Below are 15596 nucleotides of genomic sequence, written 5' to 3'. Positions count from 1 at the left end.
CAGCGAGGTTCCAACCGGGTCACTTGCAGTGTTTCAGGTGCCTGCCAAGCAGGGGGATAACTCCTTTATCCCAAGGGAGATTTCTTCCGTCAGCTGGGCAGCAGCAAGTCGAAGGTCAAGACTGTAAAGTTCAAGATTAATCTGAGGCTCTGGGGCCACGTTATTCACCTTTATCCCCAAGATTAGGGGAGTGTCCAGAGTAGTGTCCACCAATGAGAGGTGAGGCGGGAAAGGGTGGCTACACCCTCTCCCCTTTGTGTGTTTCCAGCCTGGGCGAGGGGCAGGATGCCCCTGAAACGGTTCCAAGCGGTGTATGCAGAATGAGGGCTCTGCAGCTGCCTACGTGCAACTCTGAAAGGACATTTGGTGCACCCACCCTGTTCCAATCCACATTATCCTGTCTGGGGAGATGCTAGCACCTCCCTGCCACAGGAGCCCTATTGTCCAGCTGGCGAGGCTGGGATTTTCCCCAGCAACAGCCAGCCAGGGTCGTGTAGGTGGCGGGCAGTAGCCATTTTGTGTTACTTGTGCACTTTTAAATTGGTGTCCAAATTCTACCGCTTTTCCCATATCGCCCCTCTAGCAGGGGGGAATCGTACCCTCATGGCCATGGCTGGACTGGGGGTATGATTCCTACATGTTTGACACCAAACACGAAATGGTTCTGTGTAGCCATTCTCAAGTTATCGCGATAGACTTATAATGCGGTTAAGAGTATATGGTATGGCTACACTACAAACAACCCAGCAATGATTTTACGAAGGTTGCAGAGAGGCCCTACTCATGTAGGAGTCCCCCCTCACACATACCTCAGCACCCTGCCTTGTAGGATTACCAAGGCCTGCTATAGGGGTGACCTATGAGAGTATATGTGTTGTAATGGGGTGGGATATAGGGTACCTATATCCCTGTAAGGGATATAGGTACCCTATATCCCACCCCATTACAACACATATATAAGCACCACCTTACCCAGACTACAGTAGTGGTCTGGTTGTGTCCGTTTGTATGGCTGTCCCAGGGTGGCACAATAAGTGCTGCAGCCCTGGTAGGCCTACTGAGGGACCCATGCCCTGGGTACCTAGGGTACCATCTACAAGGGACTGTCAGGGCATCCTCAGCATCCAATTGGGTTGTACCTAGGGTACTCACATCGTTTAACAGAGAAAGCAGATAGGCTGGGGTCCTGGATAGCAGGGCCACAGCCTGGCTAGAGTCATAAAACAGCAAAAACATTAGCAAAAAGTTGGGGGCAACTATGCAGTCGATGCCACTCTCCTACAGGCGTCAAACCAGGAGTGCTGCCCTATAAACTCACAACAAAACACCAGCAGTCTCTGTGCCAAATACCCCAGTGAGAAAGTTTTGTGTTGGCCGAGCTGAAAGCAGTTTCTATTGTGGTGCCCCAAAGCTGCTGGAATGCTGTGTCAGATTTTGACAGAAGGGCCAGTCAGCGAGATGCAAAGGTTCCTATAATGAGCAGAAAGGGAGCAGTTAAGACAGCGGCTAGATGTGGACAAGAGTTTGAAGCATCATCCGGGGAAAAGACCGACTTGACTTAACACCGATAACGAGATGCCTAATGTTGTAACCTCGATAGAAGTGCAGATGCTAGATGACTGAGGAGGGACAAGACTTGCATTCTGGTACACAGAGGTGGGTGATCCCTGCTGGCTTTGACACCTGGAGACACCGGAGGCTATGTTGGGAGATCTAATGGGGACTCTAGCCGGTACCCTCGGATGTCATGAAGGACTGGTCCCTCAACTTTGTGAGACCTTACGGTGCGCCATGGTAGCAAGATAAACTGAGAGTCAATACACTGCACTTTGGACAGGAGCAAACTAAGCCATATGGAGGCCCTGCCAAGGAATGACAAGGCCCAGAGTATGGCTGTAAGTTAATAAAGACAAACAAAGGCAAAAAGGTTTTCTGCCGTTTTTGACATCTTCTGTAAGAGCAAATGTGAACGGGTAGGGCATGTGACCCATTGGAAACGGCTGATGACATGCTCTATCGAGAGGCCACCATATCCATCACTACAGCAGACCACCTCAGCAGCCTAGCAGTGTTTAAACAAGAGCTTGCATAGGACTCAAAGAGTGATATTGAGAAAAGCCTGCAGGACTTTCACCAAGTCCAGAGAGAACCACCCCCAGGGTTTCCTCAGCAACATCTTTTTTTGTGGAGAAGAGAGATGGTGGGCAACAGCCGGTGATCAACCTCAAAGTTCTATGGCTGGCGGGTGTATCGCCACTTCAAGATGGAAGGACACAATCTCTTGCGTGATCTGCTCCACCTAGATGCCTGGAAGGTGTGCTCAGACTAAAGGATGTGTATCTGACTGTCTCCATTTCCTCCTCATTGCAGGTTCCTCCAATTCCGGTGGCGTGGGCAGGTATACAAGTTCACGACCCTTCTGTTCGGTCTTTCCTCCACCCCTTGGTGCTTCACCAAGGTGCTAAAACCAGCAGTGTTAAGCCTAAAGTCTCAGGGATTTCACAAATAATCTACTTAGACAATCTACTCCTTCTAGACCAATATCCAAAGTGTCTGACAAAACAGCTGCAAACAACCATCCATTTACAAGAAAGTCTGGGATTCATGCTCAACTAACAGAAATCACTTCTGGTTCTGTCAAAACTGAAGGTTTCTGGATTTTGTCATTGATTCTGCAGAAAGGACCTTAAACTTACCCTCCCGGAAGTTAACCAGGATTAGCAGAGAAGTGAAAAGGACATTGTCCAAACTCATTAACTCCCTTAGGCAGGTGGCCTGTGTGGTAGCCTGCTGTTCTCTTCCATACAGGTGATCTCTCCGGGCCCTCTCCATTATAACGCCCTCCAACATCTCAAGGCCTCCACAATTGCTTAGAACTCATGGCAGGGTCCTCCGCAATCAAATGCTGGACGAAGGACAGAGTGCACTGTAGCGTGCATCCTGAAGATGGACAACATCCCAGCCGTTCAATATATCAATCATCTGGTAGGCTCAAAGTGCAAGGCTCTAGCAGACTCGGCCAAAGACTTTTGGGCTTTTTGTCTGTCTAACAATGTTTCAGTTACGGCCGAATATCTTACCGGTGCCTTCAATAAGGTGGCAGATTGGTGCTCAAGACACTGGTCTGACATCAATCTGTGACAATTGGACCTCATTGTTTGACGGCTGGACACCCTGTGGGGCCCCTTCACAGTGGACCTCTTTACCTCCAGGTTAGATAACCAAGTCCCCAGATATGTCAGCCGAATCCTCTTGTGACAGCAATGGGTGCCTTCCAGCAGGATTGGTCACTGGACACTGGGTATGCGTTTCCCCATTCGTGGTGATCATTAGGTCATATTTATGTGAGAAGACAGAAGGCAAAAAGTAGGCCTGGTCACTCTGTGCTGGGGTCTCAAGTATGGTTTCCAGTTCTTCTGGAACTTTCTTGGGATCCTTTATTCCTTCTACCCCATGCTCTAGATCTCCTCCGGGATGCCCTAGGCAATTACCACCAATTAGTGACCCAGAGGCGCATGCCTCTCATGGCTTGGCAGAATACTGGCAACATTGGCGAGTCTCAGAAATTTGGCAAGAGGCTGAGCGAATGGTGGCTGCCACCTAGGCGAATGGCACTAACAATCCTTACAGGTCTCCATGGGACAGATTGGTGCATTGGTGAGTTCAGGATGACCAGGATCCCATGGGTGCAATGTGGTAGCCATCGTGAATTTGTTGGTGTCTCTAGCTTCCCAAGGATTGGCTTATCAGACAAACTCCTGTTGATCTGCCATTTCCGTGTGGCAAGTTCCCATGCTGGGGTCTCCTGTGGGGAAGTGGGGTGCGGGGGGGGGGGGGGGGGGGGGGTTAGACACCTTTTGGTGTGTAAACTGATGAGGGTGATGCGCTTGACGCTGCCCCTGGAACCCAGGTATTCATCCCTTTGGGACATGAACAAAGTTCTTTATCTTTTTCGCTATTGGCAGAGGAATTCATATTTGTCACATAAGGAGCTCTCAGTGAAGCTTGCCATGTTGCTATGTTGGGTATCCTGTAGACGGGTGTTGGATGTACGAGCCCTAGACAGTAAGAGTCAGATTTTTACCCCAAGGGGTCACCTTTCATATCTTGAGATGCATGAAGTTGAATTTAAAGGTGGTGTATTATCCATCTTTTGATAAAGCCCAGAAGCTGCATGTGGTAAGCTGTCTACAGGCATAAGAGAACATGACGGACGAAATCCAACCGCCCGGAGAATGACCGTTGCTGATATCTCTCAGGAAACTTTTCAAAGAGGCCCCTTCTCCCACCATAGTTAGATGGATTCGCTCGGTCATGCAAGATGCGGTCATTGATGTCTTGCAGTTTGGCACCCATTCTGTCAGAGGTGAAATGCTGTCTAAAGCTTTCTCCCTAAGGGCTCCCCTCGAGGATATCATTAATGCGGCAGACTTGGCTTCGGACTCCATGTTTAAACACCTTTATTTTAAACTGGTTCTGGATATGGCTTCTTTGATGGTGGATACGCTTTGAACGAGCATAATCATTGCCTCTGGTACTGACATAGAATAAAAATGTTCCTAGTAAACATGAACAAAAGTTTTGATTCTATTAAGGAAACGGAGGCGAGAATTATTCCCACCCATGGATCCTGAGAACTCTTCTGACCCAAGTGAACAGTGATTCATTAATGTTTTTACGGCTGTCGTATCTGGTTTTCAATCAATGTCACCGTTGTTAGGTTTATCCTGTTCCTATCCCCAAAAATGCCAATGTGGTTCATGTGCTAAGTACATCTTAGTATAATATTACGGGTTCCAAGTTGTAGGAAGGTGGAATCTGAATAATGGTTGCCCCCAACTTTTTGCCTGGTATTTGAGTGGTTTTTGACTAGTCTGGCTGGGATCCTGCTATCCAGGACCCCAGCCTATCTGCTTTCTCCTTAAAACTGATGTGAGTACCCTAGGTACAAACCCAATTGGATGCTGAGGATGCCCTGACAGTCCCTTGTAGATGGTACCCTAGGTACCCAGGGCATGAGTCCCTCAGTAGGCCTACCAGGGCTGCAGCACTTATTGTGCCACCCTGGGACAGCCATACAAACTGAAACCACCAGACCACTACTGTAGTCTGGGTAAGGTGGTGCTAGCACCCCTTACAGGGATATAGGGGCCCTATATCCCACCCCATTACAACACATATACTCTCATAGGTCACCCCTATAGCAGGCCTTGGTAATCCTACAAGGCAGGGTGCTGTGGTATGTGTGAGGGGGGACCCCTACCTGAGTAGGGCCTCTCTGCAACCTTCGTAAAATCATTGCTGGGTTATTTGTAGTGTAGCCATACCATATACTCTTAACCGCATTATAAGTCTATCGCGATAGCGTGATAACTTGAGAATGGCTACACAGAACCATATTGTGCTTGATGTCAAACAAGTAGGAATCCTACCCCCAGTGCAGCCATGGGCATGAGGGCACGATTCCCCCCTGCTAGAGGGGCGATATGGGAAAAGCGGCAGAATTTAGACACCAATTTAAAAGTGCACACGTAGTACAAAATGGCTACTACACGCCACCCACACGACTCTGGCTGGCTGTTGCTGGGGAAAATCCCAGCCTCGCCAGCTGGACAATAGGGCTCCTGTGGCAGGGAGGTGCTAGCATCTCCCCAGACAGGATATGTGGATTGGAACTGGGTGGGTGCACCATATGTTGCCTTTCAGAGTTGCACGTAGGCAGCTACAGCGCCTACATTCTCTATACACCGCCTGGAACCGGTTCAGGGGCATCCTGCCCATCGCCCAGGCGGGAAACACACAAAGGGGAGAGGGTGTAGCCACCCTTTCCCGCCTCACTACTCTGGACACTCCCCTAATCTTGGGGATAAAGGTGAATAACGTGGCCCCAGAGCCTCAGATTTATCTTGGACTTCACAGACTTGACCTTCGATGAGCTGCCGCCCAGCTGACTGAAGAAATTTACCTTGGGGTAAAGGAGTTACCCCCCTGCTTGGCAGGCACCTGAAACGCTGCAAGTGACCCGGTTGGAACTTCGCTGCTCCTACAGACTTCGTCGACTCCCAGCAACCTTGAGGTGGGTTTCCTAAGCATCCCAGTGGCCAGTGAGCGTGCACAGCAAGTCTGAGCACCGTGGACCGCGTGGGTGCCGAGATTCCCAATACCCCCAGGACACCGGCCACCTCTTGCATAGCACACGACCCTGACCAGTGGGGAAGTTGTGCTTTGGCCCATTATTGAGCCAACCACCAATTGTGCCAAAGATCAGCGCCCTAGCCCCCTCCGGTGGCCCGTGGGCTCCCTTTTACGCACTCCATTTTGCTGCCTTCCGCAGTCCCTTCTCTCTCGACTTGCGGGCCCTAGCGGAGGACAATCTCGACATTTAAGAGTTCCCCTGGTTGCTCCAGGCCTGCTCTACAGTCTCTCCAAAGGAGACCTCTCACAGACCTCGTGGGTCTGCACCAGTAGCTGATTTGTTCATCTTGCGTGGGTTGCGGTTGCCAAGGCTTAGTGGATCCAATACGGACACTAACACCGCAGCGACCCTAATCCGACGTGGGACAGTCGCCCTCCAGAAGCTGGCCTTCCTTGAAGCCTCCCGGAGCCCGTGGCTGCAGATCCAAGCTACACCTCTTTCCACTTGAAGCACCCGACAATGAAGGGCTCTTTCCTTTGAGCTCCCTGGTCACTGTGCCGTGACCCAGACTCTGTCCCCTCTGCTTTCAGGTTCTTCTCTACAAGATCTACAACTTCAATCTTCACGACATCATCGACGCTTTTGGCTAGCAGCAGTTTCGTACATTTTCCCATTGAAAATCAGCCCGCGACCCGACATCGAAAACGACCTATGCACCCGGCTTCCCTGGGGCAGGTAACAGTGGTACCTTGGTACTCCCGTGGTAGTGGGCTCCTCAAAAGCTTAACTCTAAGCCCTTAACTTTGAACTCCTGCTAGAAGTGTCTTTAATCTGTTTAAATCAAACCGCGACATTCTCCATAGGCTATAATAGAGATCCCGAGACCAGCTATTTCCACTGCACGCGCCTCTCGTGGGTCCCCTTCCTCATAACCTGGGGTGGATTCTTTAGGGGCCAGCGATCCTAAATGCCCTAGGCATTGTCTGTAGAATTGTCGTGGTTCTTATACCACTTTTTTAATATATGGTTTGGTCCCCCCTGGGGCCCATTGATAACAGTGCTATTTATTGTGTCTATCAATGCTTGTTTGAATTGTAACTTTGCCTCTAACCACATAAAGAGACTTGGGGGCTGTTGTAGTTCATTTCCTTTTGCCTGATGGGAAAGTTAGTTTTTTTATTGTTTTTTTTTAAGTCTGCTGGAATGTAATAAATGAAGAAAGCAGAGCATAATCCTCGCCTCCAAGTCCTTAATAGAATTTAAACTTTCCTTCATGTTTACTAGGAAATGTTTTTTAAATGATCTGATTTGTTTTTTTATATTTTACACGGTAACTCGTTGCCCTTTACTTGTTTGTATTATACTGCACATTTGGCCATCAACGTTGCACTAAGGTGTCTTGCAGAAACGTTTTTTTAGAGTGGCTTAGAGTGGATTGGCCTACAGGGGAGAAGTGCAGAGTGGAGTGGTGCAGGGTAGAGTGCAGAGGCATGGAGTGAGGTAAAGTAGACTGGTGTAGAATATAGTGGCGTAGAGTGCACTGGCAGAGTGGCATAGAGAAGAGTGGTTCAGAGTAGACTGCAGGGGCATAGAGTAGAGTGGCGTACAGTTCTGTGGCAGAGTGCACAGTGTTGCAGAGTAGACTGTTGTGGAGTGCAGTGGTGCAGAGTAAAGTGGTGTTGAGAGCAGTGGCGTAGACTACAGTGCTGCTGAGTAGAACAGCATGGTGTAGAGTGCAGTGGAGTGCTGCAGGGTAGAGTACGATGGCAGAGAGCAGTGGTGCAGAGTAGACTGGCGCAGGGTGGAGTGGCATATAGTGCGTTTATTTTTGAGTAAAAAGGTGTCGAGTGCATTCGCATAGAGTGCAGTGATTAGAATAGAGTACAGTGGTTAGAGTAGAGTGCACGGAGAGTAGAGTTGTGTAGAGGGGAACAGAGTGAAGTAGTGCAGCTTAGATTGCAGTGGAGTGGAGTGATGAAGAGAAGATTGCTTCAGAGTAGAGTGAAGTGGCGTAGAGTGCAGCAGGATAAAGTGAAGTGGCATAGAGTGGAGTAGTGCAGGATAGAGTGCAGCAGTGGTGTAACAAAACTTGAGGAGGCCACCCTTGCAAAGATCGTGGGGGGGGGGCCATGCTCTGGACCCAGACAGGAACTCTCGGGCCTCAGGCCAGCCACCCGTGCACAGTACCAGAGGGGGGCCCCTGGACCTTGTGGGCCTCCCCACACTGCAGGGGCTTTGGGGGCTATTGGTACACCACTGGAGTGCAGTGGTATAGAGTGGAGTGGTTCAGTATTATGTGCAGTGGGATACAGTGGCGTGGCACAGAGGGGAGAGGTGCAGCATGTAGTGGAGTGGCATAGTGTGCAGTGGTGCAGGATGGCGTGGAGTGGAGCACGATAGAGTGGAGTGGCGTTGAGAGGTTCAGGATATAGTGGAGTGGCATAGAGTGGAGTGGTGCAGACTTGATTAGAGTGGCAGAGTGGATGGCATAGAGTGAAGGGTTGTAGAGTGGGTGACATAGGGTTCAGGGTTCTAGATGGATGGCATAGGGTGCAGGGTGGTGGAGTGGTGCGGCATAGGGTGCAGGGTTGTGGAGTGGTGCGGCATAGGGTGTAGGGTTGTAGAGCGGAGAGGCGTAGGGTTGTAGAGCGGAGAGGCGTAGGGTGCAGGGTTGTGGAGCGGTGAGGCATGGGGGCGCGGAGGCAAAGAGAAGACAGTCTGACATTTGACCTCCGTCTTTGAATGCACAGCAAATGTGACAAGATAGGAACAAGAATTAAAGGCCTGAAAAGGGATCACTCGGAAGGATACTGTAAATAAGGTTTGGGGAAGGGACGAACTCAAGCTGAACAGCCTGAAATTAATAAAGCCAACGAAGAGAAAGCAGGAAAATGTGACTTACAAACACCCCCCCACCCCCCAAAAAAAAACAAAATAAATCAATGGTAAGCAACTGGTGGGATACATTCCCAGAGAAGCTTTCCGAAGTTGTCTAATATGCCAGCCATCTAAATAAAAAGGCCATTCCTCTGAAGCTTGCTGTTTTTTTTTTTTGTAAACAAATTTTATTCGGCAAAGACACATCCAGCGAAGCTCTGTGACCCAGAGACTTCAACCATATCAAAAGACAACATACCAGCTTTGACATTTTTCTCATGAAGTATCGTATACAGACTACAAAAGAGACATGCAGAACCAAAGCAGTCCCCTCCCTTAAAAAAACATAACACCACCCCCCACCCCACTCCCCCACCCATCGCACTGTCCATCCAGTCAAAGCAGCAGATCTATGCACGACTACTATTCTGTTCCGTCCATGACCCATACCCCCCATACCCGGCTGTGCCTGGTACTCCAGTGTGCCATGCCTCTTTAAAGCTAGAGGGAGATGGTCCACCACCCACCCAACTATTCCTCCAATATGGGCTCTAAGTCCAGTCCCCTGTAGTCCGCCCAGCGCTTCCATATTTTATAATGTTTACGGGGGCAGCCCCGTGCCACATAGATGGGGGCCTCCAGTCCCATACAAAAATCGAGACCGGTCTTCCAGACAGATAGTGAAGGTGCGACTGTCGCCTTCCACGCCCTCGCTATATCTCGCTTGCCTAGAGTAAAACCCAGGAGCATCAGATGGCGCTTATAGACATTGCCCCCTATATCCTCCATCACATGCAAGAGCACCAGTTTGGGGGACCGTGGGAGATCCCAACCCAGCACCTCTGACAGACAGGTCAAGACCCCCCGCCAGAACCTAGTTAACCCAGGGCAGTCCCATATCATGTGTAGCAGCGTCCCCTCTGCATTCAGGCAACGGAGGCAATGCGGAGAGGCCACCAGGCCCGCCTTATACAACCTAACTCTAGTGAAATAGACTCTGTGCAGATACTTAAACTGGATGAGCCGAAGGCTCACAGCGACAGCCGCCCCGCGCGGCGAGGCCAGAGCCTCCATCCAGTCCTCTTCCTCCAGCTGACCCACATCCCCCTCCCAAACCTCACGGAGATGCTGCAACGACGAAGCTTGCTGTTTTTAAAGCTCTATATCTAATCTCACTCAACGACTACCATTCTTTAACATTAAACCTGCAGCCAGTATCTTGCGAAGTAGCTCCTTCAAAGGTTTATTGTTAGCACTCTGATGCAACAGGCAATACCAGTTTCCCACTCCATTCATCTTATTTTCCTTAATCTGTCCTATTATCGTTCTTGCAGTCTCATTAATCATCATATAATTATCTGTTTGTAAACTGGTTACTTGCCTAAAACGTAACCATAAGGCTGCAGTTTGATTACTAAATTGCTGTAATATTTCCCATGTTATTAAATTTGTACTATTGTAAAAAATCACCTAACTTTCTAAAGCATAGATCTCTCCAAGACCTGGTGAAAACTGTACACCCCAAATCTCACAATCTTGAAGTGGAGTAGAAGCGTGGCTATGTGATACTAATGAAAATATGACCTTGTATCTCCTTTTCTTTGGCAGTTTTGTCGACTACAAGAAAGCTGGTTATTTAATTGTACTTTTACTTGACATACGGTTTAAAAAACAAATTATCGTACTTTGATGATAATGCTGTTAATAGTACCATCAAATTAACCAAAGACCCCTGATAGGATGTTGGGAAAAGTGGTAATGCTACGCCCCCTCTGTGCAGTATCTAGTTAGAGGATAGAAACTTTTACCCAAGTTTGTTTTTTGCCCAAATAAACTCACCAATAACCATATCTAATTCACTAAAATATGAATTAGGCACTTTCAGGAGAAGGTTAAGAAACAAAAATACAAACAAGGAGAGTATTGACATTTTAACTAATGAGACTCGTCCCACTAATGACAATGGAAGTAAAGTCCATCTGTCAAATAACTTTGGAACCTTTATAAGAGTATTGCCATCATTCAAATGGAACAATTGTGCATGTTCATTTGTGCATATTCATACCTAAATCCCTTATAGGCCATTGTGGTTAAAACTGTAAGTGAGCTATCAACTGGGAATCTTTAGAATTGAACAACCGCAATAATGTTTTGGAATGATTTACTTTATATCCACCTAGGCGAATAAAGGCCTGGATTTCCTCCAGCACTTTCTGAATATTAGCCCTTTCAGCCTTAAGATATAAGATTATACAATCAGAAAATAGTTTACTTTTGCCATCCCTCCTATAGGAGCTAACATCAATGGATTAGAATTAATTTTAACCGCAAGTGGTTAAATAAAAAGAACATGAGTGGGGATAGTGGACATCCACGAAAGGTTCCTCGCCTAATCCTAACTCCTCCCACCTCTTCCATGTTAATTATTTTTGCTTCAGCCTCATTATACACTCCTTTACCATTGTTATCAATTGTGGTTAAAAGCCAAATTTCCCCAATATAAAAAACAAAGCTTGCCAGTCCACAATGTCGTATGCCTTTTCCGCATACTTCATTAATACTGCTGCCTTGTCCTTGTTGACTGAACAATTATCAATAGCCAGTGTCAGATAATAGGTATTCGCAGCCATTAATCTTCCTGGCAAAAACCCTGTTTGGTCAGCATGAATCACTTGTTGGGCGATTGGGACGATCCTATTCGCCCATATTTTCATAAGTAATTTGTAGTCTGAATTTAATTGGCTTATTGGGCGATATGGGTTGGGGTCCTTTAGATCCTTATTTTCTTTGAGAAAGCTTATCACTACTGATTTCTTACATTTTGGGGAAATCGGAATATCATCCTCAATTTGATTAAAAAGAGATAATAAAAATGGAGAAAGGTCAGCAAGAAACATCTTATAAACTTCCAAGGGAATTCCGTCATTGCCACTAGCCTCTGCACTAGCCATATTTTTTTAACGCTTCAGCCACTTCTATAGGCTCAATTGGTTGATTCAGAACCTCAATATTATCCCTAGTGACTTGTAGTAAATGGAAAGAGCTGATGTAATCTAATTCTTGCGGATCTATTATCTGTGTTTCGGCATAGATTTGTTTAAAATGACTACGAAATATTTCTGCAATCTTGTCTTTATCCTTTCTGAAGTTGTCGTTAGAAAACTGTCAGGTGGGCTTCGACCTAAGAACGACTAACCCACAATTTGCTAAATAAATCAACAGAACGTAGCTACAATTCAGTCAACAAGAATCAGCACTTTATTTCAGGACATGATCATCATACTCTTTTTAGACTAGAATTTCTAATGGTGATTCATTCCTACTACTTAACAGAAAATACCCAAAAACATACAAGTCAAAAGAAGAAACAATAACAGATAATACACATTAAACAGGTAGGTGAGAGAATGTTTTGATTAACTAGTAAACAGTGACTAATGTCAACTCTAAAAATTAAAAACTTGCATTAGTGTGTTCATAATTTGTTGAGAATATTTTAAAAGCAGCACAAACATGGACCCATTTATCAACCAAAATTGCATGAGTAAGTCATACCCCATAGTGGAAAAGGGCTTGTGAATCAAGCCATCTGTTACTTTACATTCCATACTATCAAACACAGAACTAATGTAAAAGAAAAAGAAAAAAACTGAGTATAAATTACCTGCCGGTCAAGATCAACAAAGGCATCGTTCCCAACAGGGACTGGAATTTCTTTACTCATCAACTGCAATTAGATTACACTGGATTAGGAAAAGCAAAAGAAAGCGCGTTTGTATATAAAAAGCTACATTTTCATTTACAAGTTTCATGGGTATTGTTCACATACAGAAAAAGAGCATGTTTTGCAAGCAATTACTCACTATGATCTGGATAGATTTTCTTAGTTTCCACCAATATTTTAAGAATTACAGACTACCACAAGGAGTTGTAGCATGTCAAAGGGAACATACCAGGACCACGTGTCCTATTACAAAAATAAGAAATGCTACCTCCAGTGCTCACGCAAAATCATGCCAAAACTGGTGTCAACAGATCATCATGCACTTCAGGGGGACCAGCCTGACTGGGAGGAAGTTGCAAGGATCAACACCTTTGGCGGGTGCAATAATCTTCAGGGGCCACTAAGACCTTATAATCACTTAGAAAAGATTCCTGAGGTAAAGGAACCGGACTCTGTGAAACTTAGTGCAACAACTCATTTTACTGTAACAGCTTCCCAGAGTGATTATGAAACCTTCTAGTACTGGGTGCCTTTATAATGGCCATTTCCATTGTCTCAAATCTATAAAGCTAATCTCACTGAATGAAAAATGTTCTAGCTATCGTAACAGAAAATTTCAATTCTATTAAGGACTCTGAGGTGAGGATTATGCTACCACTTTCTTTTAAGGATCGCCCTATGGTGTTAGTGCTAAACTTCTATAATTCCTTCACTAGAGGACATGAGCTGGAACATTTGCAAGACTTAAAAGTTTTTTGGGAACATTATGAGGAGAGCAATTCGGTTTATTTTGAAATAATAATTCTTGGAGATTTTAATATTCACCAATGTGTTTCTAAATGTATCCCAAATAAGGATCAGGGGAGCGTAAACCTACCTTTTTATCACTTTGAGCATACATCTGCAGGAATTTTTCCTCGAGAACATTTTAGCAAATCAAAATTTATGCTGCCTCTCACAATCGGATAATGTGTCCCCAGAACCCACTTATATAGGAAATGGCAGAGCTAGCACTATCGACTACATTTTAATATCTGCGCCTTTAGTCCCTTTTGCTGAGGACCTACTGGTTGCGTGGTCAAGTTTAAGTGACCATAAACCGCTTGTGGTTAATATACTATTCCCTATTACCAAAGTGGGAGAATCAGCTTCATCCCTGACAAACACTAATATTAGTACTAAAGACCAGGCTCGTAGGCTAAAATGGACAAAGATAATCCCAGAACATTTTCTAACTAACCAATATACAGTTTGTGCCCCTGAAATTAAGCTTTGCCTAGTCCCCGTTGTGCAGGATAGTGCTACCACAAAAGCCTTCGAGAAAATAACAAAACAGATCCATTCAGATCTTACAACTACTGGTGGGTCTAGATCTTAGAAGAGGTTTATGATGCTATTGTACCTACAGCTGGAGGCAAGGCCATTTTTAAAAAGGGTGCCAGGGATGATCCTTTATGTTATAGGCCAATTTCACTTTTAGATTCCGCAGCCAAAATTATGGGAAAAGTCATATTAAATCGTATAACGACATGGCTGGATGACCGAAACGTCATCTCTGACCTGCAATATGGCTTTAGACCCGGGAAAGGGACCCTGAACCAATGCTTAAATCTACATCTTGTGATAAGCAAATATACTATCGCAAAAAAGGGACAATCCATTTGGCATTCATGGATTTAACGCAAGCATTTGACTGTGTAAATAGATTAAAGTTGTGGTCCATCCTGAGGGATATGGGCCTCGAACCAGAGCTGGTGGACTTTTTATATGCTATTCATAAAAATAATTCTGCAGTTGCTAGGTATAATCGTAATGGGGATTTAACATCGACCTGGGATGTGAAAAGAGGGGTACGCCAAGGTTGTATCCTGGCCCCTCTCTTATTCACACTATATATAAATAAATTGGGAGACTACATAATAGCTAACTGTAAAGATATCCCTAGATTTGGCAACAAGATGATTCCTGCATTATTATATGCAGACGATACTGTTATTTTAGCAAGAACGGCAATGTGCCTCCAATCTCTCTTAAATGCTTTTATGGATTCCTTAGATTTATCCATAAATGTTAAAAAAAGAAAAATCACACACCATGTCCATTGGCCCTGAAAAGTCCCAAAAAAAGAAAAAATTCTATTGTAATGGGATAGAGCTAACAAAGGTTCCAACATTCCCTTACTTAGGTGTATTCTTTGATGAAAATGTATCATGGTGCACACAAATTTTGCAAAAAAAAGAATATTCTTGCAAGAACAGGGGCCACACTAAATTTCGCAAATAAAGTGGGGGTTAAACCTATTGCAGCCCTGATGAAAATATATAAAGAAAAATGCGTCCCAACGGCCACTTATGGCAGCGACATTTGGGGATAGATAGAGGGGAGGGGCATTCAACAGGAGGAAAATAAATTCTTATGAAAGGTATTGACAGTTCCTTTTTCAACCGCCTCCTACAGAACACATGAGGAACTATGGTTGGGATACATTACAGATCAGATTGCAACGGCCTCTTTGATGAGCTGGATGAGAATCTGGGCTAGTCCTACCACTAATTTAAATCAAATAATAATCAATGATTGTTTGGCACTAGATAGAGCCAAACATATCCCCTGGTTTAGATACCTAAAGTATTTGACAGCCTGGTTGGGTCGCCCTGATTTATTTTTAAGCCCCAAACCCATGGGCAAAGCTGCTATTAAAAACATAAGATTACAGTTTTTGTGTAAGCGTCAGGGTTTGAGGGAAGAAGAGGAACTGCAAAAACCATCTGTAAGACGGTACGCTACATTATCTTTGAACAATCAAGTCCAACCTTATTTATTAAGTGTTGGTAAACCTTTCCATCGTTTTATTTTAAC

General features: G+C 45.6%; 1 protein-coding gene across 4 annotated transcripts in view; it reads right to left on the bottom strand.

Moving 5' to 3' along the window:
- Nucleotides 1-15596, bottom strand: part of HOOK3 (hook microtubule tethering protein 3) — a 1476018-nt gene that overhangs the window by 1049716 nt on the left and 410706 nt on the right. For 3 of the 4 annotated variants that reach the window (XM_085636638.1, XM_085636639.1, XM_085636640.1), the window contains exon 7: nucleotides 12678-12740. In XM_085636638.1, the coding sequence (XP_085492764.1) occupies nucleotides 12678-12740 (63 nt within the window). Of the gene's footprint in view, nucleotides 1-12677; nucleotides 12757-15596 lie in introns of all 4 variants that reach the window. The other variant, XM_085636641.1, reaches the window with a different exon arrangement.

The sequence above is a fragment of the Triturus cristatus genome, chromosome 2_1, assembly GCF_964204655.1.
Source record: "Triturus cristatus chromosome 2_1, aTriCri1.1, whole genome shotgun sequence".
NCBI lineage: Eukaryota > Metazoa > Chordata > Amphibia > Caudata > Salamandridae > Triturus > Triturus cristatus.
The sequence above is the reverse complement of the archived record's forward strand: the minus strand, read 5'-3'. Positions and strand labels throughout refer to the sequence as shown.